General features: G+C 43.0%; 1 protein-coding gene across 2 annotated transcripts in view; it reads right to left on the minus strand.

Annotated features, from left to right (window-relative positions):
* Positions 1-26,263, minus strand: part of ints1 (integrator complex subunit 1) — a 101,845-nt gene that overhangs the window by 18,916 nt on the left and 56,666 nt on the right. For both annotated transcript variants that reach the window (XM_078417829.1, XM_078417831.1), the window contains exons 29-39: positions 22,713-22,811; positions 20,611-20,735; positions 19,567-19,821; positions 18,433-18,592; positions 11,789-11,929; positions 8,933-9,113; positions 5,662-5,785; positions 4,329-4,459; positions 3,596-3,683; positions 1,292-1,539; positions 242-374 (exon numbers count right to left, since the gene is read on the minus strand). In XM_078417829.1, the coding sequence (XP_078273955.1) occupies positions 242-374; positions 1,292-1,539; positions 3,596-3,683; positions 4,329-4,459; positions 5,662-5,785; positions 8,933-9,113; positions 11,789-11,929; positions 18,433-18,592; positions 19,567-19,821; positions 20,611-20,735; positions 22,713-22,811 (1,685 nt within the window). The remainder of the gene's footprint in view (positions 1-241; positions 375-1,291; positions 1,540-3,595; positions 3,684-4,328; positions 4,460-5,661; positions 5,786-8,932; positions 9,114-11,788; positions 11,930-18,432; positions 18,593-19,566; positions 19,822-20,610; positions 20,736-22,712; positions 22,812-26,263) is intronic.

The following is a 26,263-nucleotide window of genomic DNA, read 5'->3' on the forward strand; positions in this document are numbered from 1 at the left end:
GACATTAATTGGCTTGTTCTATATACTGACTCGGGCATAATGACCTAAGTGGCCTTCTGTGCTATACTTCTTTGACTATAGGTGTTCCTGCAGAGGCATGAATACATACATTTTTTCATTCTTTCAAGGAGCCAAGATAGACAAAATGGGCCAAATCAAGACTGAAACTATAATGGCACTGGCTCCACCCACTTCAACAGACGTAGCAGTGAGTCGGAAAATATTCAGGAAAACTTCAAACCTTGCATGTGCTTCCGTTGCTGGTACCTTCACTGCTCAGCACACACTCTGGGAGGTTGACATGGCGGATAACCTCTGGGACCTCAAAGTAAATCTGAAGCAAGAGGTTCTGACAACACTTGCCCATCACACTGCTGAAGGGAGAAAGACAAAATCGAATTCAGTAAGGAACCATAGCAGAAGCCTCAGCAAAACAAGTATTTGTACTTTTACAAAATACTAAAGAAAGCAACACTGTAAAGCTCCATTAATTAGGCACACCTGGGACATTGGTGGTGCCGTACTGGCAGATATTCTGCACTGTTATACGTTATTCCGGTTAATACTCCAATAAACTTTTGATTCACTTTTTTTGGATCAGTCCATCACCCTCATCACCCTCCTCCTTAAAACACAAGGCAGTTTCAGCCAGGAAGAAAGAGAAAGAGCGAGAGAAAGAGAACGAGAAAGCAGGAGCGAAAAGAAGAAAGAGAGAAACGTTCTCGTTTGCTCAAGATTCCAGCATCCGAAATTTCCTGTCCTCAGTATCTGCCGAGCATCTAGAAAATGACAATATATTTATTCTTATCACATGGAACACAAAGCTTTGTGCATTCAGATCCACATTTTAAGCCTTTTCACATTGTATATCAATAAAATAAAACGAAACCATTATAACAGTTGGTACATCTTTTAGTTTAGTTCGGCCTAATCTGTTTGGCCTCCGACCCACCAAGTCCGCGCTGAACAGCGATCCCCGCACACTAACACTATCCTACACACACAAGGGATAATTTACATTTTTATACCAAGCCAATTAACCTACAAACCTGTACGTCTTTGGAGTGTGGGAGGACACCGAAGATCTCAGAGAAAACCCATGCAGGTCACAGGGAGAACGTACAAACTCCGTACAGACAGCACACGTGGTCAGGATGGAACCCAGATCTCTGGCATTGTAAGGCAGCAACTCTCCCGCTGCGCCACCATGCCGCCCTTATCTAGCAGATGGGTCGCTAATTTCTGTACACCGAAACGCAAAACAATGAATAAATGCTTTTGCTTTGTTTACCTTTCACCCCTTTGCTTGATGCAACTGATCAGATACTCTGTCACTTTCTTGATGTTATCCAAATTTCCATGGCAACAGCTGAGCAACAAGGGAATTCGAGATCGGATGAGAGTGCCAGTGACGTCCTCGGAGGGTTTCTTAATGGGAGTCCCAACGTGGACCTTGGCTTCAGACTCCAAAAGAATGATGTCCACCAGGCTGATGAGCTCACTCTTCTTCAAACACAGGACATACTCCTTAGTGTGTTTCTACAAAGGCAAAGGACATTATATCATATCATATCATATATATACAGCCGGAAACAGGCCTTTTCGGCCCTCCAAGTCCGTGCCGCCCAGCGATCCCCGTACATTAACCCTATCCTACACCCACTAGGGACAATTTTTACATTTACCCAGCCAATTAACCTACATACCTGTACGTCTTTGGAGTGTGGGAGGAAACCGAAGATCTCGGAGAAAACCCACGCAGGTCACGGGGAGAACGTACAAACTCCTTACAGTGCAGTACCCGTAGTCAGGATCGAACCTGAGTCTCCGGTGCTGCATTCGCTGTAAAGCAGCAACTCTACCGCTGCGCCACCGTACCTTCCCAATCACGACCGTGATGCATTGCCATTTGACCATCAGGGCAGAGTTGATGGTGCGAGCCTGGTGAGTGCAAACTGTCTCACACACTTCCCATATTACACTTCGTACTTCAATGGTTGCAGGTTTCGATTTGGAGACAAGAACAGAAATTGCTGGGAACACTCCAGGCAAAACCCAAGAGAGTCTTCAACCTGAAACATTAATTCCGTTTCTCTTTTCAAGATGCCGCCTGGGCTACTGAGTGTTTCCAGCACGTTCTCTTTTTATTTCAGACTTTTAACATCCGCCCTTTTAGACCTTCAAATTTAAACTTCTCTGTTCAGTTCTCCTCCTCCAGCTAATTATTTGCAGTTTTTGATAGCCTGCATTATTACTTAGAGTCTGATGGGTTAAGGCCTTAGGAATACTAACACACAAAGTCTTTATTCAGCAGCATTGAATCAGTTGAATTCATGCATAGTCACCGCACTACAAGAATCATATTCTATCATTTAGGTGTAATTTGCATCTTAACTGAAATAAAGAGTGCGATGATGATGTCTGACTAGATTTTTGGTGGATGTGTTCTTAAGGATGCCCTATATAGTTGGAAGGTGTTTTGATAAAGAACAGCTGTGATATCACCAGGCAGCATAGAGAGGCTGAATGACTAATCTTTACACTCTACATCACTGTCATGTTCATTCTCTGCTCCTGCGGGCAACTGTTGCAGATGTTGCACTATTTCTGCTGGATTTCAAATACCCCTGCAACTTTGCAAGGGAAGAGGGAGTTGCAGATTTGATTTCGCTGAGTCAAGATCAAGTTGTACAAAAGCAAGGAAATGCAAATCAGGAACATGAACACAAGAAAACCAGGGCAGGAGTATACCTCCTGACTTCTTGTGATCACAGCCCATCTACCCCAGACCTCAACTCCTCTTCTGTGCTTGATCCCCACAACCCTCAATCAATAAAATATTGTCCTCCATGTTAAACATGTTGAAGCATCTAGTTTCCATTTCTGTCAGTCTGAGATTCACCAACCTTTGCAAATAGAAATTTCTACATACCTCAGTATTAAATGACTGGCCCCTTACCTTGTCTATGTCCCCACTTTCAATGCTTTCCCAATGGTGCAAACATGTCAGCATCTATGCTGTCATGCCCCGTTCGATCATTACACACTTCAATAAGGTCATCAGGTAATCCCTCATTCCTCTTAACTCCAAAGAATCTAGACCCAACCAGTTTTGCCTCTCTTGGTGGAACAATCCTCTAATCCCAGGAATTATCCCGGTAAATTTCATTGAGACTGTCTCCAATGTTATATTCCTTCTAAGGATGGGCCTGTATTCTATGTGTGGCCTGCATTCTATCACAAGGAGGTGAATGGTTTTCACTCAGCATTTGGTGAATCTTTGCAATTCTCTAGCCCAGAAAATGGTGGAGGTTCAGTCACTGAATTCATCCAAAACAGAGATCAGAAGGTGCTATGGTGGGGATCATGACAGAAAACAGCACCAAGGCAGAATATCAGCCATGAACTTGGAGAATGTGGAACAGACTCAAAGTGCCTGGTGGCTATTTCTAAAATCTTAGGCTTCAGATAATATCCACTTATCCGGATATTCAAGTAAATGTATGCCTCAGAGAACCAATGCGTCTTACAGATTCATTTTCACAATGACTCAACAACTGGTAGTTCCACTATGCCACCTGATTTGCAATCCTACCTGTGGAGTTTTTTGGTCACGTCCTTGCCAGATCCGAGGAATGTGTGTGCAGGCCCAAAGAAAATCCAGGGCTGCAGGAGGGTTAAGCCTACAAATAAAATAAAGGAAATAGATCATGATTACCAGACCCAAAGAGAGAGGAAGACACTGTTGTGGGAGAGATAAGAAGCTATACACTTGTTGTTGGTCATCGCATGCCACTTTTGTGTCATAAATTGTGCTTGCTACATGCAAATTGAACTGAACATGGTGTAATTAGGTCAACATCCTCTTTAACACTCATTACCTTAGGATAGAAAGAAGGTCATTAGTGTAGCAGCAGAAGGTAGTTTGGTCCAGGGCACTGCCATGAGAAACTACTGTAGTGATGTATGTCCCCCCAACCCGAGTCTTCCTAATTGTTCCACTGTTTGCATCCTTGCACATCTTCCCCAGCCAACAATGGGCCATTATAGATTCCACCCTTCCTGAGGTCTTCAGTTGCCAGTTCTGTTTTGTTCTGGCCTTCTCTATCTTTCAGTCTAAAGAAGAGTTCCGACACAAAATGTCACCTATTCCTTTTCTCCAGAGATGCTGCCTGACCCGCTGAGTTGCTCCAGCATTATGTGTCTATCTTCAGTATAAACCAGCATCTGCAGTTCCTCCCTGGACAAGATTTCCCTTGTAACTGCTTGAAATGTTCGTGAGCAAGTTGCCATATATCTGTAGCCTGTGGTGTTGGTTTGCAACTCACCTGAGCCCGCCTTGGTTACTCAACAGAATGCCGATGCACCGATGCAGTGTTGTCCAGTTTGACTGGTGAGTGAGAACAGCCAGAAGATAGGGTCGGAATGAAAGCAGCTGCATTCTTTGCTGACCTGCAATCTGGATATAAGAACTCAGTCTGATTAACACAAGAACCAAAGACAACCCAAAGACAATCTGGATAAAGATGCACAAATTGACATTGATATTTTGAAATACAAAAATAAACAGAAAAGACCATTTATCCTCTCAAAGCTGTTTCACCATTTAATTGCATCATGGCCACTGTGTATCTTTTAATACTCTTATCTTAGAAATGATTCAGCCTTAAAATTGTTGGCTGTCCCCAGCATCCACAGGCTCTAGGGAGACAGAATTCCACATTATTTCTCCCTGACAGCAAAGAAGTGTTTTTTGATTACCCTATTAAATGGTCATCCACTAATTTGCAGCTTTTGTTCTTTATACACAAATTCCCCCATCAGAGGAACTAGTTTTTTTATGTATGCCTATTAAATCAAAACTTAGTTCAGAAATAAACGCTGGTCGTTCTATTTCAGCTCTTACAGAGAAAAGACAGGGCTTTGGCAACCACAATCATCATGTTACTGGACCAGCAATTTACAAATTGGGCTAACATCCATAGAGGCAGGTTCAAATCCCACAACGGCAGAAAGGAAACTTAAATGTATTAATTAATTGGTATTGAATTAGTGAAAAGGGCGTGAAACCAGTGGACTGTTGCAAAGAACCATCTGGTTCAGCTATATCTTCAGTAAAGATGCAATCCTTGTGCCGAATGGCCTATGTGACTCTCAGGCCTACAGCAAGATTGTTGAATCTTAAGTGCACTGTGAAGTAGTAATCAGCGTTATCAATTATTGTTGTTCACCAGGGAGCACATTTACCATATGTATGTTGGCGTTCGAGACAGCAGCTCTTCAATATCTTCTCAATGGCAATAAATGCTGCCCACATTCCCCCAAGTGATGAAATGAACACAGCAGCTTATCACATCTCTCAGAACCACTTCAAAGTGAACCAGTTTATTCAGTTGCTGATTTTTAAAGCAGGCCATATCTATCCAATTTTACTGTGGAATCTGACTCAATTCAACTATGAGGCATACTCGGTAGTTTGAAGCAACAGGAAAATCTCCAAACAAATGTGTTGACCACATGCTCTTGTAGCCAAGATGCAAAAATGCCAATTAACATTCAATCCTTCACTGGCTAACAAAGATAAAAGCCACATCCCCCACTTCAAACTCTGGATACATGCAGTATTCACTTGAAGTTTTGAGGTGTTTAAATAATCCTTACCTTAGGGTCAGCAAACAGGAGCCTCTGTTGTTGGTCAGGACATTGGGAAATTACTTCAGGATCCAGAAGCTCAGACCAGTCAATAAGGAGCCCAGATGCTGAAACAGGCTTCAGCTGCTCCACACTTCAGCAACCAAGAGAAAAACAAAGATGGTTATAATATGTAAAGGAACTAAGAGACTGTTAAATCTAGAATCATTACAGCATGGAAAGAGGCTCGTCAACCAAGATAGCCTACAACAGTCCTCTGTAACAGCAATCGAGTCAGTCCCAATCACTTGCTCCGCCTCTTGCCTTTTTTTTTCCTCCTTCAAATATCAATGCAATTTCCCTTTGAAAGAAATAATTAAGTCTGCTTTCACCATCCTTCAGGCAGTGAATTCCAGATCAGTGACTGCATAAAAAAGTTTATATTCCTGTCACCCGTTGGCTCTTTTTATCAATCACCTTAAATTTAAGTCTTCTAATTCTCAACCCTTGCAGCAATAGAAAAACAATCTTCCTTATTCATTTTGTCTAAATCTTTTTTGATTTTGACTACTTCTCAACCTTCTCTGCTCTAAGGAAAATAATCTCAACTTCTTCAATTTATCCACATAGCTGAATCTCCTCTACCTGGTATCACACTTAACAATCTTTTCTGCACTCTCTCTCTTGGGCAGTCACACGTTTTTACAAAAAAGAAGACTAGAATTGTATTGAATAATCTAATTATGTCAAATCAGAGTTTCACAGCGAGTCAAACCTCTCACTTTTATAACCTTTGCCTACATTTATAATATCCAGTAAAACATTTTCTTCAACCATGCAACACCATTTTGTGTATAAACATACCTATTTCTCTTTGGTTTCTCACTTTTCGAAAAGTACACCATATTTTTCTCTAACATCTTTGGAAATTTTCTGCTCTATATCCTCCCCTTTGGTTGCTAACCAATAGAAAATATGAGATGATGTAACCCATGCAATAATGAATTGTGCATGGAATAAATTACTAGTTGAATGCGTGCATTACTCCAATGGGTTTTACAAATGTTAAGAATCTCTGAGAAAATATTGTCCAATTTAGGCTGGGTTTGATGAAGTACACCAGGATGACATGGAAGAATTACTGGACCACATGAACAAGAGCTGCAAATAAAGGATTTGTTACAGCATGAGCAACAGAAAACACAAAAGGGTCAAGTTTACATTGGCACTGTACTGCCACAGCGACTCATTATGAAAACGCGTTCAACTACCTCAAGAGAGCGGTCTCAAGGAAAACAATCCCACGATGAAGCACAGCATTAGATATGACCACATGGTAGGAAATTCTATGCTTTGCTGGAAGCGATCAGATAGAAAGAAGGGAGCTATCTAGATATCATTAATACTTGTTATAACCCTCATTCATCAATCATAAGTGATCGGAGCAGAATTAGACCATTTGGCCCACCGTCTACTCCGTCATTCAATTATGGCTGATCTATCTCTCCCTCCGAACCCATTCTCCTGCTTTATCCCCATAACATCTGACAAATCAAGAATCTTTCTATCTCTGCCTTAAATATATCCACTGACGGCCTCCACAGCCTTTTGTGGCAAAGAATTCCACAGATTCACCTCAGACTGAAGAAATTCCTCCTCGTCTCCTTCCTAAAAGAACAACCTTTAAGTCTGAGGTTGTGACCTCTGGTCCTAGACTCTCCCATTAGTGGAAACGTCCTCTCCATATCCACTATATCCAAGCCTTTCACTATTCTGTACGTTTCAATGAAGTCCCCCCTCATTCTTCTAAACTCCAGTGAGTACAGGCCCAGAGCCGTCAAACACTCAACATTCAGGGACAGTCACAGAAAGAACTTCCGCTGTCAACGTCGCCAAGCTCAAGCAGCTCAAATTTACCAGTATCACTATCATTCAAACACCAATGGCAACTCTGCCTCCTCCTTACCCCCCCAACCCCGCAAAGCCATCATGAATTAGCAGTGGGACACTTAACACCTCAAGCTTGATCCAGCATTTAATCTTTCACCCTTTTATTTATCAAGAATCTGCCTCATAGGTTCTAGTTCAGCTACTGAGGAAGAATATTCAAAGATTGATGGCACCGAGTAAAAATATTTCACCTCATCTTAGTCTTAAATGGGTGAGCCCCTGGCAAAGACCCCAAATTCTAGGTTTTCCTACAGGAGGATGTACAAACCTATCAAGACCTGTCAGGATATTGTATACTTTATTTGGTCACAATATTGAAAAGGTACACATGTATGCTGCTGTTATTTTAATTTAAGGTTTGATTGTTAATAAAATGATGTTTTATTATTTTATTTAATTATATCGGTATTTAAAATGTTTAGCTATTTTATCAAGATTCTTGAGCCATTCTGTAAATCCAGGAATACAAGGAAGTTAATAATTGGCATTGGACATCATCATTCTTATTTTTTAACAAAGAACTGCAGATGCTGGTTAGATGGTTGTATGTTCTCATGCGTTTCCACACTTCATATACCTCCAGTGCGCTTTCAGTGTTAAATACTACTGCTGCTGAACCTCATGACTGGGGGCCTTCTACTCAAAATTGGATATTCAACGAGCTTCTCATCTGTGCAACAAGGAACTGTAGATTCTGGTTTACACAACCAGATGATAGACACAAAATGCTAGAATAACAGTGGTTCAGGCAGCATCTCTGGAGAAAAGGACTAGGTGACATTTTGGGTCGAGACCCTTCATCAGAAGTCTCAACCCAAAATGTCGTCTATTCCTTTTCTCCAGAGATGCTGCCTAAACTGCTGAGTTACTCCAGCATTTTGTGTCTAAGCTTCTCATCTGATCTTCCTCAGGTCAAAGGATTCCGTGACATTGTAAGGAACAGGAGCACTTTAATTTCATGAATCTGAGATGATTTTTTAATCATAATGCGAGTAGCCCAAGGAGAGGTCTGCTGACTTGAGGGTCACACATCATTGGCAGCTTATTAAGACTATTGGAGTCACTGATTTGAATTGCAGATATCAGAATCTCAAATGCAAACCATTACCTGATCAGGACCCAAGGTAGGTACACTACTTGTGACAGCCATTGCCTAGCTGCCAGTTTGCTTGACATTTTGGACAGCAATATGCTCCATACTTCCATTGGTTATGGTGTCTACTGTCATCGCTCAGTCCCAATGATTGCTCATTATACACCCTCAGATTTATTTACTGCACGGGTTATTTGATCACAACCCTCCTCACAAACACCTTTCACCAAAAATCCCCCAATGATAGTCCAAAAATACCTGTTGTCTTCAACCTCCGTCTTTACCACCGAGTCTTCTCCTTCCTGATGAAGAAGTGTGGTTATTAGAGCGACTGGATCCACGGCTGTCTGCTGTGTGGCCACTTCAGGGCTGGTAGTGAGCACAAGTGTCAACAGTTCCTCCAGGTAGGGAGATCGCATCTCAATTAACCCCTTGAATACTGTGAGATTGAGAGAATTTTAGTGATGATCTTGAACAGAACAGATGTCCACAAAAACAAAGAAAATGCCCTTTGCACTACTAACCCATATGATAAGGCATCATTATTCCAGGTATTTAGCATTCCATACCACATTCCTTGATTTTATTGATAAATTTAATTTTCATTCATCCTGATCTTTGCAGTTTTGGATTACCTCACCCATGCACAAACCCGTCCCCACACAGTTAAATATTGAACATTTAAACCTTTATCTCACAATCAGGCTCTGGAAGGGGAATGTAAGCCTGAAGGGATGATCTCGAGAAAAAGGTTTGACCACCTACGACTGACATGAATAAGAATTTCTTCTCTCTGAGGGATGTGAGTCTTCGAAATTCTCTGCCCCAGTGAGTTGAAGATACGGAGTCATTAAAAATATTCAAAGGCTGAGATAGATTTCTGGGGTACAGAGAATCAAAAATATAGTGATCGAGTAGGAAAGTGGAATTGATGCTGCAAAAGATGGGGAGGTGTGGTTATAGATCCGTGGGTGGATGTACGCTGTACACCACTTTCAGGCTGGTAGAGGTGTCAAACTCAGCAATTCCTTCAATTAGGGATACAGCATCTCAATTAAACCCTTTAATACTACTGTGGGACTGAAATAATGTAATGGCAATCATCTTGAAGAGAACAGATCAGCATTGCTCTTGCTGAATGGCAGAGGAGGCCTGAATGCTTTGCAGCCTATTCTTGTACAGTTTTGTATAATTTTGCATATTGTGCAATTCAGGTTGACATGGGGGTCTGCATTGTTTTTAGATTGATGCGTCAAGAACTTGAATGGCAGCAACCTAGGTTAACCTTGTCTTAATAGAATCATTGAGCTGTACAGCACAAAAACAGGCCCTTCAACCCACCTTGTGCATGCTGAACAAGTTGGCATTTGGGCTAGTCCCATTTGCTTTCATTTGTCCCATAGCCTTCTTATTCATATATCTGTCCAAATGTCTTTTAATCCTATAAGAAAATAACTGCAGATGCTGGTACAAATCGTTCATTCACAAAATGCTGGAGTAACTCAGCAGGTCAGGCAGCATCTCGGGAGAGAAGGAATGGGTGACGTTTCGGGTCGAGACCCTTCTTCAGACTCTGAAGAAGGGTCTCGACCCGAAACGTCACCCATTCCTTCTCTCCCGAGATGCTGCCTGACCTGCTGAGTTACTCCAGCATTTTGTGAATAAATGTCTTTTAATCCTGGTCAGTATTTAATATTTTGGTACCTATACGACTTAATGATCAGGAATATTTCAATTTAGTATTGTGCTATTGGAATGGTAGCCTTGAGACTGCGGGGAAAGAAAGTTCAAATCTCAGCAGACCAGTCTAAGAATTGAAATTAAATTACATTTGGAAATAAAAACTCTTTATCACCAGAATTTACCACAACACCTATTGGTTCCTAATGTCCTTTAAGGAGGATATCTTGCTGTCCCCACTTGGTTCAGTTGTGCACCAGTACGATCAACTCCAAAGTAACTCATAAAACACTCTATAAAAAGCGTATAGGTTCCACCACTGTTAGAGAAAATGAAGGCAGTTCCCAATACTCAAGTCTCAAACAACAAAACAATAGGTATTCAATCATTGCTATTTGTGAGATCTCACTGTTTGGTACTTACATAATTATAGAAATCTATGGCACCAGAGGCCATGATGTCCATCTCAGGAAAACAAAAAAGTGCTATTTTCGCTAATTCAACTTCCCAGCTCTTAATCTATACTTCTATAAATCACAACAAATTAGATAGTCATTCACCTGCTTTTTAAATGCGCAGGTTTCCACATCAAGCACTGAATTCAAGACTATTTGTTAAATGGAGCCAAGTGGGACTAGCGTATCAGGACATGGATCAGCTGGGCCGAAGGGCCTGCTTTTGTGCTGTATGACTCTGTAGCCACCAACGAGCATTTTATGGGTGAAAAACCTCCTCAACCGCTTTCCCCCACTATTCCTTCCACCTTAATTTCAATTACTACCTACCCTGATAGTTAAAATAGGTCCTTCTTGTTCATCACGACTAGGCTACACATCTCAATTAAATCTCCACATTGCCTCCTTTATGCCAGAAAACAGCTCCAGCCGTGCCACCTCTCCTTGACTTTAATTCTCCAACTTTGGTAATATTCTCATAAACGTCCTCTGCAATCTCTCTAGTGCTATTATATCCTTCCTGTAGAATGATATGCAGTACTCGGTTGCTGCATTTTCAACGTTGACGACTATGGTGGAAAACCTCACTGTAGGACATGCCATGGTTATGAAAATCACAGCATCAAATATATGATCTTTCTCAAGACCAGCTAACTCAGCAACAAGAGTATCATTAACATGTAGCAAGGAACTGCAGATACTGGTTTAAACCAAAGATAGACACAAAAAGCTGGAGTGACACTTTGGGTCGAGACACTTCTTCAGTCTGAAGATGGGTCTCGACCCAAAACATCACCTATTCCTTTTCTCCAGGGATGCTGTCTGACCTGCTTTTTGTGTCTATCTTCAGAGTATCATTAATAGTTCTACAGTAGGTAACATGTTTCCATCAATAGTTTAATTTTTTTTTTCCATCGACCCAGTAATTAATTCAGAATTAAGTAGGATGTGGTTGCAGTGTATTGTTGAGGCTTCATACCTCTTCCCATCAATTCTGGCTCTACGTTGCCTGCCTCCCCAGCTTTCAGAGCCGACATTATTGCTTGTACTGCTGAGTCGATCAATTCCTGGTCCTGCCGATAGTTCAGCTGCTCTGCCAGGAGCCTGAAGTTAGCTCTTACTGTGAAAACATAATATATTCCAAGCTGTGTAAAAAGTCTGGCATCATAGTATAGAAAGTAACAACAGAAAGTTATGAGAAGTCCAAGCTACGTGGTATACACTTGCTCATCGAATAAGATAACACCTTCACTTAGGCTGGGCTTTAAACAGACATCATCGAGCCATTATCCCAAACAGGATTAAATAAAGTAGTTTGGGAAGAGGCTTATATAAACACCATTTGGTCTGAATTGAGAATTTGTGTGATGTACTTTATATGCGACCCCAATTATTTACAATGTTGATATAATAAATGTTGTCATTTTTAATTATTCAGTGTATGTCATGAGAGATCAGTGGTCCAGCAGCTGCTCTGAGGAACTCAAAAAGATACAAGCAAAATCCAATAAATGTTCCAAAATCAACATCCCAGGCATACGTTTTGAAACCGTGACCTGAAAGATCACATTTGTTCAAACCGTGCGGACGTGGCTCCTCGAGTAAGGTATTATCTAAGTTTTGCAGAACAGCTTCAGAATCCATTATTTTCTTATTTAAAATAACTTCTAATGAATTCACTGGTGGTTAATTGGGTTTAAAAAGCCACCAAAAAGAGTTCCGACCACAAGGGCTGAGACAGTTTCAAATGCATTCCCAAGCTGTTGTGCATTAATCGATCCCAGCTGGGAGAGCAATAGGATGCTACAAATAGCAAAGCTCTTATGCTTAACATGGATTGAGGGAAATAGGTAGGTGTTTGGGTGGATTATAAGTATGTGGGGGAAAGTGGGTGCATGTGTGCAGATGATGGGTATGTATGGGTATGTATGTGAACATAAGAAAATAATCAAAGACTTCTTCTCTCTGCTCTCGTCTGTCAGAAGATACAGAAGCTTGAAAATGCACACAACCAGACTCAGGAAAAGCATTTTCCCATCTGTTATCAGGCTTCTGAATGGCCCTTCCTTAAGCTAGGGTACTGTTTGATTCACCACTACCCCACTGAAGACATTGGACTTCTGTCACGTATGACAAGACAATCCTCTCATCCCCAAAATTAGCCTAATGAATCCCTATTGGACTGCTTCCAATGCCAATATATCTTTTCATAAATAAGGGGACAAATACTGTGCACATTTCTCCTGGTGTGACCTCACCAGTACCCTATACCATGGTAATAATATTTCCGATTTCTAAATTCCAACCCCATTACACTAAAGCCTAACTCGCAATCACTTGTTGTGCCTGCCTGCTAATATTTGTGATTCATGCCTGAGAAGACCTTGGTCTCTTTGTACTTCACTCATCTACAAGATTGCTCAATTTAGTTAATAACCTACCTTTGCAGTCCACTTTCCAAAGTGACTGATCTCACACCTTTTTACATTAAACTCCATTCACCAAGTTTTCGCCCACTTTCAACCTATCTATATTCTGTAGCAAAGTCCAAATATCCTCACCCCAACATGCTCTCCACCTCTCTCGTGTAATGGGCAAATGTGTATGCCTAAATGTGTCTGTATCTCTGCATGCGCGTCTGCGTGTGCTCGTGTCTATTTGCGCGTGCCTGTCTATCCCTGTACATGCCCATCTGTGTGTGCATGCCGCTGTGTGTGACTGCCTGCTTGTGCACACACTTTTGTGTAGGTCGGTCCCTCTGCGTGCGAATATTTCCAAGTGTAAGTGAGAAAAAGATAGGGAATATGAGATAGAGCAAAACCAACTCCAGGCCATTTAACCACTAACTTAAGCTACATAACTGTATGCAGTGGAATATCAACTGAGTGCAGGATCAATTCCTCCTTAGGGTAGGACGGCCATATAGCACCACATGTAAATGCATAAGGACTTGACCGTGTAATAAGCTGAGGCGATTTGCTTGCATTCGCAGAACGATAGACTAGTAGTAAGGATGAGTAGAGAGTTAAAGACCAACATTACATGCAACTGAACCAATATCCATTGATCCTTAGGGGATTAAATTTCCGATCCTTGCTGACACCTTTCACAATATCGCATACAGGATGATCCAGGCTAACCAACATTACATTTGAACTCTCAAAAATTAAGTGTCATTAGATGGAATGTAGAACCAAAATCTGGCAGATCCTCCAGGAATCACTGAAAAAAGATATTCAGAAAATTTAGAAGATCTAGATGTAACACTGTAATGTAGTTAGAAATGTATGTAGAGAGATCAATTTGCAATGAGCAGGAAGATGATTAATTAGTTGAGCCAAATGACTAACGTGATCTTCTTTCACAAAAATCTTTTGTGTGTTGAACCTAGTGTGAAAATGTTAATTTATCACTCAATAAAGAATTGTTTAGCCTTTTGAATTCAGGACATTCAGCACTGCTAGTCATGACCCAGAGGGTAGCATTTTCACTTGGGTGAGGGAGTTTTAGTTTAAAATATAATTTAGGCCAAGACTCCCAGTTCAGTACTGATGAAGTGCTATACAGCTGGAGATGAGAACTTAAACAGAGCCTCATCCATTTTCTTACATAATGAATCCCATGGCATTATTTCAAATAAGTTTTCACAGGTACCCAAGCAATATTTACCCCTTAACAGCAAAAACACAATCACATTGATGTTTGTGGAAATTTTGGAAGGGTGAATTAATGTCATATTTCCTACTTTACAGCAGTGACTACTCTTCATAAGTACATAATTGACGATGGTCATGAAAAACACTGTAGCAGTGCAGGTCTTATGTAGTAAACCTCTACCTAACCTCACACAAGCATGAGCCAAGTCTTTGAGGGGCAAGGTTTGGGAGGTTTGGGAGAAATGAAACAATTAAAAAAAACACTCTTTGATACTTGCATCAAAGAGCCTTGGGTCTAGAAGACTGAACAACGTAGCAAATGAGGTTAGGAGGGAGAGATTGATCAGCCGTGATCGAATGGCGGAGTAGACTTGATGGGCCGATTGGCCGAATTCTACTCCTATCACATAATCTTATGAAAGTGTGCGGCCATGCGGCACGGTAGCGCAGCGGTAGAGTTGCTGCTTTACAGCGAATGCAGCGCCGGAGACTCAGGTTCGATCCTGACTACGGGTGCTGTCTGTACGGAGTTTGTACGTTTTCCCCGTGACCTGCGTGGGTTTTCTCCGAGATCTTCGGTTTCCTCCCACACTCCAAAGACGTACAGGTATGTAGGTTAATTGGCTGGGTAAATGTAAAAATTGTCCCTAGTGGGTGTAGGATAGTGTTAATGTACGGGGATCGCTGGGCGGCACGGACTTGGAGGGCCGAAAAGGCCTGTTTCCGGCTGTATATATATGATGATGATGATGATGCATTTTGGTAGCAGGGTAAAGTCGCAGATTATATTTTAAATGGCAAGAAGATTCAGAAATGGGAGTGCAGGTGCAGGATTCCCAAAAGGTTAACATGCAAGTAGAATTGGTAGTAAGAAAGGCAAATGCAATGTTAGCATTCATTTTGAGAGGACTAGAATATAAAAGCAGAGAATTAATGCTGAGGCTTTACAAGGCACTAGTCAGACCGTATCGAGAGTACTGTGGGCAGTTTTGGGCCCCATATCTGAGGATGGATGTGGTGGTAATGGAGAAGGTCCAAAGAATGTTTACCAGAATGATCCCAGGATGACTGGGTTAACATATGAGGAGCGTTTGATGGCTCTGGGCCTGTACTTGCTAGAGTTTAGAAAGATGAGGGGGGACATTGAAACTTACCGAATAGTGAAAGGCCTGGATACAGTGGAGGTGGAGGAGATGTTTCCACTAATGGGAGAGTCTAGGACCAGAGGGCACAGCCTCAAAATAAAAGGACATACCTTTAGAAAGGAGATGAGGAGGAATTTCTTTAGTCAGAGGGTGGTGAATCTGTGGAATTCATCTGTGGAGGTTGTCATTGGGTATTTTTAAAGCAGAGATTGACAGGTTCTTGATAATTTATTAACACAGTCCTACACCAACTAGGGACAATTTTTACATTTTTTTAATACCAAGCCAATTAACCTACAAACCCGTACGTCTTTGGAGTGTGGGAGGAAACCGAAGATCTCGGAGAAAACCCACGCAGGTCACGGGGAGAACGTACAAACTCCGTACAGACAGCATCCGTAGTCGGGATCGAACCAGGTTCTCCGGCGCTGCATTCGCTGTAAGGCAACAACTCTACCGCTGCGCCACTGTGGCCGCCCTAAATAAGGGCGTCAAAGGTTACAGGGAAAAGGCAGGAGAATGGGATTGAGAGGGAATGATAGATCAGCCATGATTGAATGGCAGAATAGACATGATGGGCTGAATGGCCTAATTCTGCTCCTAATACATAAATTAATGAACTTATGTACAAGTATACTGGGCCGACAGCACGGATTCACTCCGGATGAGAAATGGACTTTGTGCCCAGCCAATTGTAAAAGAGGCTTATGCGCTTGTGACACCAGTGTGATCACAATGCAGCATCTAACTCACCCTGACCAAGGATAGTCTCAGACAATGACCAGTGGCACCAAATGTCAAAATTCCCTTTCAGTGTTGCTAACTATTGTGGCATTTTACAAGGCTGATAGAAAGCAAAGAGTTAGCTGGCAGGCTCCAGCAGACTGCTTGCTGAAGGAGAGATACTGAACAGTAAGCTGATTTCAGTTTAATTCTCCTGGGGTTTGTTGGTGATGGTGGGGGGAGGGGGAAGGAAAGGAGAATGATGAAAACCTCTTATTAAATTATTCCTATCTCCTTCAATAATCTTGGTCGCGATTCTTCAGGGCAGCAGAGAGAGAGCAGTCTCCTCTCAGGCTGACTAGGAGATAAAGTGAAGAATTCTCTGCTTTTAATGTTCCTCTTATCCAGGAAAGGATCACCTAAGCTTTTCTCCAGAGAGGACATGGTACTGGACAGCACAGGAGATATCATCCACTTGTCACCCCTCCGGTGGACATAAAATAAACAATGGTTATTATTATTCAGAAATGGAGGGCGATTCTTTCCACTGTCCTGCCTGGGATTTATTAATCAACCAACATTACTAAGAAATACATCATATATCATAGAATCATAGAATCGTACAGCATGGGAACAGGCCCTTCTACTCAACTCCATTATGCCAATCAGCGGGCACCCTTCCACAATAACTCTATCATCCAACACTTAGACCATATTTGTTTGAACGTGAGAAAATGTGGAAACAGCTTTTCAGAATACTTCCATTCAATCCACAAGAATGATCCAAAGCAATTAGCTGTCTGTCAGTAATTCGCCAACCTAATCCTTCTCTGCCCTTTCTCGTCTACCTACACTGTCTCACAAAACTTTGTGTAAACTCAAAAGAAATTTCATCCACTTTACATTATAGCCTTCTGGAAACAGAGTACACCAATTTAAAAAAAGTTATTCCAGTCTCCGTATCAAAATTCCAGCATTTGTAAGATTTGTTTTTAAACCAATTGTAATTCTGAATATTTATTCATTTTCCCATATTTATACTTCCATTACACTCTTTCGATGCTTCACTGCTGCCCAATCACCTTTTCCGACAGTATTATGTTATGCCTTTTGTGACTTAATCCCTCATGCCCACCACTCCATCACAGACTGTGTGTCTGCCTGTCACAGACCTGTGTGACTGCCTGTCACAGACTGTATCTGTGACAGGCAGACCTGTGTGTCTGCCTGTCACAGACTGTGTCTGCCTGTCACAGACCTGTGTGTCTGCCTGTCACAGACCTGTGTGTCTGCCTGTCACAGACCTGTGTGTCTGCCTGTCAGACTGCGTCTGCCTGTCACAGACCTGTGTGTCTGCCTGTCAGACATGTGTGTCTGCCTGTCACAGACTGTGTCTGCCTGTCACAGACTGTGTCTGCCTGTCACAGACCTGTGTGTCTGCCTGTCACAGACCTGTGTGTCTGCCTGTCAGACTGTGTCTGCCTGTCACAGACCTGTGTGTCTGCCTGTCAGACATGTGTGTCTGCCTGTCACAGACTGTGTCTGCCTGTCACAGACTGTGTCTGCCTGTCACAGACCTGTGTGTCTGCCTGTCGCAGACCTGTGTGTCTGCCTGTCACAGGCCTGTGTGTCTGCCTGTCACAGACTGTGTCTGCCTGTCACAGACTGTGTCTGCCTGTCACAGACCTGTGTGTCTGCTTGTCACAGCCTGTCTCTGACAGACCTGTGTGTCTACACACCACACTGTCTCAGACCTGTGTGTTCTTTGCTTCTTCACCCTTCAGTTTTGATGAAAGACCATTAGCGCAAATATTGAAACATGGTTACTCTCTCTACAGATGCTGTCTTGCCTGCTAAGTATTTCCAGAACTGGTATGTGTGTACAAATTGGTGTGTGTGTACAAATTGGCCACTATGTTTTCTACTCTACAAGAGAGACCATACATCATCTGCACTTCTTTTTCCTGTTAGCGCTTTGCGATGTAATGAGAGCAAGGTTGAAAGCTGAATCAAGGCAGGTTAAGTGTTCCTTCATCAGCTTGAGGTTTAAAAGACATTAAAGTGAATTTTCAGCCTGTCATTCATAATTAGTAAAGTACCATCGCCTGTCCTGTGCTTCAGTGAACACTGAGTAGCCAGGGACTTCAGAAGCGCTCGAAGAGGACCATCTTCTGTCGACGCGCTTTCCAACCACGTCCGCAGCTGCATCACCACGTTGTAGAACAGGGACATGGCAACGGAGTCCTGAGGCCCGCTCTTCTGTGAAAGCACAGCAGAAAACAAGCTGTCAGCCTCCGCAAAATACATAAGTTAACCTGCTCACAAAGTTTTTTTTTCACTATTGGCCATGACCCAAATATACTTGAGGGTGGCACTGAACTGGTTAAATCTCAGACTTATTCTACAGAAGCATAAATGCTTGGTAATAAAAGGCGGCCAGGTGTGGATCCAGATTGGTGAAGTCAATAACACAGACCATTTCAACTGCTCTTGTCAGAGAACACCCACAGGTGGAAGCTGGGTAATGCAACATCGATCTCTTCAGGAAGCCGATTTCAAAAGCCAGTTCACACTTGATAACCTGATTGAAGCAGCACAAGCAGGTACAGGAGGGCAATGGCATTTTACGACTGTGTGCCATGGTTAATTGGTGGCCGACAAAGAGTGGAGGGTCGGAGTGATGTCCAAACTATTATAATTGAAGAGCACAATTGAAAAACAATTCACCTTCCCTTTTCCATGCCAAAGCGGTTTCAAACGGAAACATTTACACCGTCTCTCCACTGATGCTGCCTGAACAGCTAAGTATCCCCAGCATTTTCTGTTTTGTTACCGTTCCCTTTGCCTCAGTCCTTGAGCCGAGATTCCCAATTTTACACAGTGAAGGTTCAAATTCCACACCAGGTCTGACCTGCACAGGATTTAAGTGGCCATTTCCCAAGAGAATGCTGGAGATCACCAGCACGACTGAGCTCAGCCACATGGAGCCTGGCAATGGAGTGCACTGACACATGCGCCATTAGTCATCTGGCAAGATGCCTCAGTCTTCCACATTTAATAATAAAATCAAAGAAATCCAACACTTACTGAGGTTTACATGGCTGAACCACTGACTCCAGCCAACAGGAAATGTTCCAATATCCCTCTCGCACGCCACCATAAACTTCAATGTGGATAAATGCTTGCTGCATGGACACTCCACTTTCACAATCCCAACACATTTACACCCATACCTGATATTGATAAAGTTGTCGCATTAAAGGACAGGAGATGACATAATTCCTCTGCATGGACAAGACAAAGGCCCTGCCGTGTGGGGAGTTCAGTAGTGCAGAGATGGCTTGGAGCAGACGGACGGCAATCCCGGTGTCCTCGGCCTTGCCCTGGCGGGCGCGACGCACCTCCTGAGCCAGTGTGTGCTGCAGCATTAGTGAGACTGAGCGGCTGCTTGTGTTCTTCCACCTTGGGTCAGGATTCATGGGGAAAAGCTGCGAGGAAAATATTCACGATTATGATCATTGACGAGCTGCCAATCAAGCCGCCATCACTCTCCATGACAACATACTGCAACTGGACTCACCTTCCTTCCCTCAACTGGCGTTATTTAAGATTGATAACAGGCCAAGTTGTACGTGGATATTTAACATTCCTGCAAGAACCCTTTGAACAAAACTCCAGGGGTGCACTTTCTTTCAGGCCTATTCTGAAGCATCCCGATTTTTTCTCCATTAAAGGATCTTTTTAAATGCATCTTGCTCTACAGAAGATTAGCATGAAAAACAGCTAGTCCGTTGAAAGAAACAAAGTGCTGGAGTAACTCAGCAGGTCAGACAGTATCTCTGGAGAACATGGATCGGTGAAGTTTCAGGTTGGGACCCTTCTTCAGACTCAAGATTCGTTCTGAAGAAGGGTCCCGACCCGAAATGTCACCTATCCATGTTCTCCAGAGGTGCTGTCTGATCCACTGAGTTACTGTAGCACTTTGTGTCTTCTATTGTACACCAGCATCTGCAGATCCTCATTTCCAACTAGTCCGTTAATCCTGCCACAACATAATTAAACAGCACGCAAAACCCCCATCAAGATATAATATACTAGAAGAGGCAAAAAGAAAAAAAGGGAAGAGCACTGACTGCCAAGTAGGGAGAAAAAGGCTCTCACTGAACTCCTAGATAAATGATCCCAGCACAAGTGATCATATGGTCAGTGGAATTACAGTATGTTTTAGTAGTACTGCTGTATTTAATGTGAAGGGCAAACATCCTCCCTGTGTGTACCTGAAGGAAAAGCCCAGCCAAATCTTCATCTGGTCCAATTACAGGAATCTGCGTTGGCCCCCTAATACGGATGGGACACTGTGGTGCTGTGTTGCTGGAGCTCTGCCTGTTGAGGTCTACGTTATCTAGAATTACAAGAAAGCTATGTTTTAATAACTCAAAAAAATGCAGTCAATTCAAATCATTAGCAACAAATCATTTGCACTGAAAAAAGGACAGAAAGTTTTCACCAGCTGGGTTATTTAGTGTTTAGTGTTTGATAAATACACAGGTTTAATCCCCATGTAAAGTTGAATGCACTAAACAAAACTGGAGTCTCCAAAGGACCTTTGGCCTTGTTCATTCAAGCCACAGTTACTCCCCATCAAACACATCCATTTCATAGTCCACTGAGTACATACTCCGATCAGCCAAAACATTATGACCACTAACAGGAGAAGTGAATAACATTGATTACCTTGTAACAATGGCACCTATCAAGGGGTGGGATATATTATGCAGCAAGTGAACAGTCAGTTCTTGAAGTTGATGTGTTGGATGCAGGAGAAATTGGCAGGAGTAAAGACCTGAGCGACTTTGACAAGGGCCAAATTGTTATGGCCAGACGACTGGATCAGAGCATCTCTGAAACGGCAAGGCTTGTGGGGCGTTCCCGGTCCACAGTGGTGAGTGCCTACCGACAGTGGTCCGAGGAGGGGAAAAACCACAAACCGGCGACAGGGTGTTGGGCGCCTAAGGCTCATTGATGCGTGAGGGCAATGAAGGCTATCCCGTCTGGTCCGAACCGACAGAAGGTCTACTGTGGCACAAGTCACAGAAAATTTTAATGGTGGTCATAGGAGGAATGTGTCACAATACACAGTGCATCTCACCCTGCTGCGTATGAGGCTGCACATGGAGGACCAACAGCATATTAGGCATGGGTCGTAATGTTTTGGCTCATCAGGTCATAATGTTTTGGCTGATCGGTCTATATCCAACCCTGCACACCATACCTGTCGCGACCCATCGTGCTCTTACCACTTCCCTCCAGTTACTGTGTAGTGAATCCTGTCCCACCCTCTCTAAAGTCCTTCAATGAATTCTCAGTCACGATCCACCGACTTCTCATTCCAAACTACAATCCCATTGATCACAATGTAATGTTGCTTCGTGACACAAGATCCATTAAAAAAAACTCTTCATCCTGTGGTGACTTCCTAACGTTCCCTACTCCTCTCCACATCTAGCCACACCCACTTTACTCTCTAGTCAGCATCACTTGAGCCACTCTTGGTTAGTCTTCCCCTGGTCACAGCCCCTTTATTGAAGTTTAGTTGTGAGATGCAGTGTGGAAACTGGCCCTTCGGCCCATCGAGTCCACGCCGACCAGCAATCAGCCATTCACTATTCTACCCTACATACTATGGTCAATTTACAGAAGCCAATTCACGTATAAACCTGCTCGTCCTTGGAATATGGCAGGAAACAACGGAGCACATGGAGAAAGCCCACGCGATCATGGAGAACGTACAAACTCCGTACACATGGCATCGTAGTCAGGACTGAACCCTGGTCTCTAGCGCTGTAAGGCAGCCACTCTACCGCTGCGCCAGTGTTCCTCCCCAAAAGTAACCTGACCTGAGAAACTGAGATTGAGCTTAACACAACTGCAGGTCCTAAAACAGTACTGGGCAAGAACGTGCGGTGAGACACACAATGCACATGGACTTTACTTTTAGAGATACAGCATGGAAACAGGCCCTTCGGCACACTGTCCACGCCAACCATCAATCACCCGTTCACAATGGTTCTATGTCATCCCACTTTCCCATTCACTCCCTCCACATTAGGGGCAATTTGGAGGTTAATTAACCTAAAAACCAGCATGTCTTGGGATGTGGGAGAAAAACTGAGCACCCGGAGGAAACCCACGTGGTCACAGCGAGAAAATGCGAACTCAGAAAGCACCCGAACTTAGGACCGAACCCGGATCTCAGGTGCCGTGAGGCAGCAAGTCTACTAGCTGCGCCACTGTGCTGCCCCAAATTCTCCAGTGGAAACTGCCAACAAGACTTTGATGGTGAATAAAATGCAGCAAAACTGAAGGTTGCTAGTGGTACCTCTGCTTGGAGGCAGGGAGCTAGTGAGCAGCGTGTGGAAGGTGTGGCCCCCAGTAGCTCCCCTCTCATGCTGCACTTCCACCAGGTGAGCCATGTAATCTGCAGTGAAAAAAAATCAGAGTTAGGACATGTTTGCAAAAAACACACAAATCCACTGCAAGAAATATACGGTGACCCACCAGACAATGTAACCATATCTCGGGTTAACGCAGCGGAGAATAGGCCCTTCAGCCCATCACATCCGACCATGTCATCAAGTGCCCAACTATACGAATCCTGGCCAAAAGCCATTGATACCATAACAGTTCAAGTGTCATCGAGATCAGCTGATGTAAATACTTAAGAAATGAGGCCCCTCCTGCAATGTTGAAAATATAGCAGCTAATTTGTGCAAAGCAAGATCCCACGGGCTGCCTTTAAATAATAAGCAGGCGGATTGTTTGAGATGTTGACTGAGGAAAAATATTGGCCAGGGAACACATAACATTTCTATGCTGAGATTTTTAATATTATCACAGAATTTTTTAGGACTATCTGAAGGGAAGGCGAGGCTACTGAAGAACAGCAAATCGAGCATATCACAACACTCCCTCTAGATTGAGTGTTTCAATACTGAGATGGGACTAATACACTGGTGGTGGAAGTGGCATCCACTGAGCCACAGCTAACACCATCTTGCAAACAAATCATTCCAGGGGAGAACGAGCAGCAGCAGGGACTTGAAACTCTCTCAACTCTCTAGCCCAGGGTGGTGAGGCCAATGGGAGCAATTAGCTCAATTCACTGTTTATTGGGGCTACCAGCTCTGAAGGAAAGTGCACCACATTGAGTAAAATGAAGTCTAAGGGAAAGTCCAAACTCTGGCCTGGGAGGAGATTACGAGGCAGGCACAATATAGGAAGGGCGCAATGTGTAGGAAAGATCTGCAGATGTTGGTTTAAATCGAAGATAGACACAAAATGCTGGAGTAACTCAGCGGGACAGGCAGCAACTCTGGAGAGAAGGATTGGGTGACGTTTTGGGTTGAGACTCTCGACCTGAAACATCACCCATTCCTTCTCTCCAGAGATGCTGACTGTCCCGCTGAGTTACTCCAGCATCTAGGAAGGATGCAATCCAGCTAGAGAGACTGCAGATGAGATTCACAAGGATGTTGCCTGGATTCTAGGGTGGCGTTATCAGGTTTGATCCGGTCTTTCTCCCTGGAGCAAAGGAGGCTGAGAGGTTACATGAGAGAGATATATAAAATTACAAGATGCACGCGTAAGGTGGAAAACCATTTTCTGTTTCCCATTGTAGGTGTTTCTAAAAATAGATAGCACAAGTTTAATGTGGGTTTGAAAAGATTTAAAGAGGATCCAAGGGGAATTTTTTTTCTCACAAAGAGTAGACAGTATCTGGAATGAGCAGTCAGAGGTAGCAGATGCAGTAATAGTGACAACATTTAGGGGGCATCTGGAATGAGCAGAGCATAGAGGAATATAGAATTAATGTGGCAAATGGGATTAATATCCATAGGCATAACATTTAGCATAAATGCAGTGGGCCAAAGGAATGTTTCTATGTTAGACAACTCTGTGATAGGGATAAAGATTAAAAAGGATATGCACCCTGATTCCTGGGACTATCTGACCCATGGTTGCAAAAAGTGGAGGCGATATTTAGCATTGGGGGTGGCATTCAGAATCTTGAGGCCATTCATTAGGAGAACAGAGAAGCCCTCAAAGGTGGTAGAACAAGCCCACCACTTCCCAAGCTATCCACCCACCCAATCTTGTCAGTCACCACCCACCCCTTATGTCGAAGAATCTGCAGTTCCCACACTGGCCTCGTATCCCAACTCAAAAGCTACGAAACCAGAGTGGAAACAAGTCATCCTCGATCCTAAGGGATTACTGAAAAAGAACAAAGATTTGCAGTAATTGTCTAAATAGCAGGAGGGAAGTCCTGTGAATTGGTATGATATGTGAATACACTGCCTGAGTGGCAGTAGCAGATTCAATAATACCTTTCAAATAGCTGAGATGGAACTATCTATGGTGCGGGGGGGGGGGGGGGGGGGAATGGCTCAATGGATAAAAAGCTCAAAGAGCCAGCACAGGGACAAGTCAAATGGCCTCCCTTTGCGCCAGGGACTCTGTAATGAGATGGCAATGGGACACAGAGCTCATATCATTTATAGCCCTCGGTCTTTAAGACTGCAGTTCCAAGAAGAGGAAGATTCAAATGTGGCCTCCTTGGTTTCATTGAATTTTATAATGTTACACCAATTTAAACAAAACTCCGTTCTTATTTTTAAAGCATCATGATTATTCGTTGAATCACCATACTAACACAAATCTATTGTCAACAAAACAAAACTGGCAAATTCATTCCCTTGAAAACTAGGCGCCTTGTATGAAACACAGTCTGAAAATTAGAACAATCGTAAATAAATAAAACAAACACAAGTCACTTAACGCCAAATAAACAGTGAACATTGCCTCTGGGTATCGATGCAAACAATCAGCATTGCAAGACCAGAAATAATAGCATGTTAAATAATCGGGAATTAAAAAAATATAATTCATGTTTCAATATCATAAAGAACACCGCAATAAATTTGTAATTTTCCACTTCTGAATCAATCATCCTTCATTTTTAATTACCATCCATTATTTTGAATTAGAACATTGCAATCATCCACTCCCCTGTGTAGTCTGCTTATTACAACTATCCATTCAGTAACTCCATCTAATTTAATCACAATGACTATGCTAGATACAGCAGATGGTCCAAGATGGATTACTGAGAGGCCCACGCAATCCCCTGCTAATTCTGGCCTGATACACGGAAAGTGGAACGAACAACAGCCAATACACAACAAGCACCATTTGAAATACAGTCTCCTAACCTCAGCAAGTTGAGAGTCTATGCTCGTCTGAGCCTCTGCAGCCTCTTAAAGCAAAGCAGTGGGGAGACAATAATAAATGCAGCCAGAATCACTTCTCCCAGCCTCTGGTCGTAGTATGATGTTGTGGGAATCACAGAGACATGGCTACAAGAGGACCAGAGCTGGGAACTGAATATTCAGGGGTACACAACGTATAGAAAAGACAGACAGGTGGGCAGAGGGGGTGTGGTCGCTCTGGTGGTAAGGAATGATATTCACTCCCTTGCAAGGAGTGACATAGAATCAGGAGATGTAGAATCAGTATGGATAGAAATGAGGAATTGTAAGGGTAAAAAGACCCTAATGGGAGTTATCTACGGGCCCCCAAACAGTAGCCTCGACATAGGGTGCAAGTTGAATCAAGAGCTAAAATTGGCATGTCGCAAATGTAATGCTACGGTGGTTATGGGAGATTTCAACATGCAGGTAAACAGGGAAAATCAGGTTGGTAATGGACCCCAGGAAAGAGAGTTTGTGGAGTGCCTCCGAGGTGAATTCTTAGAACAGCTTGTACAGGAGCCTACTAGGGAGAAGGCAATTCTGGACTTAGTGTTGTGTAATGAACCTGTTCTGATAAGGGGACTCGAGGTAAAAGAGCCATTAGGAGGCAGTGATCACA

The sequence above is a fragment of the Rhinoraja longicauda genome, chromosome 21, assembly GCF_053455715.1.
Source record: "Rhinoraja longicauda isolate Sanriku21f chromosome 21, sRhiLon1.1, whole genome shotgun sequence".
In the NCBI taxonomy this organism is placed as follows: domain Eukaryota; kingdom Metazoa; phylum Chordata; class Chondrichthyes; order Rajiformes; family Arhynchobatidae; genus Rhinoraja; species Rhinoraja longicauda.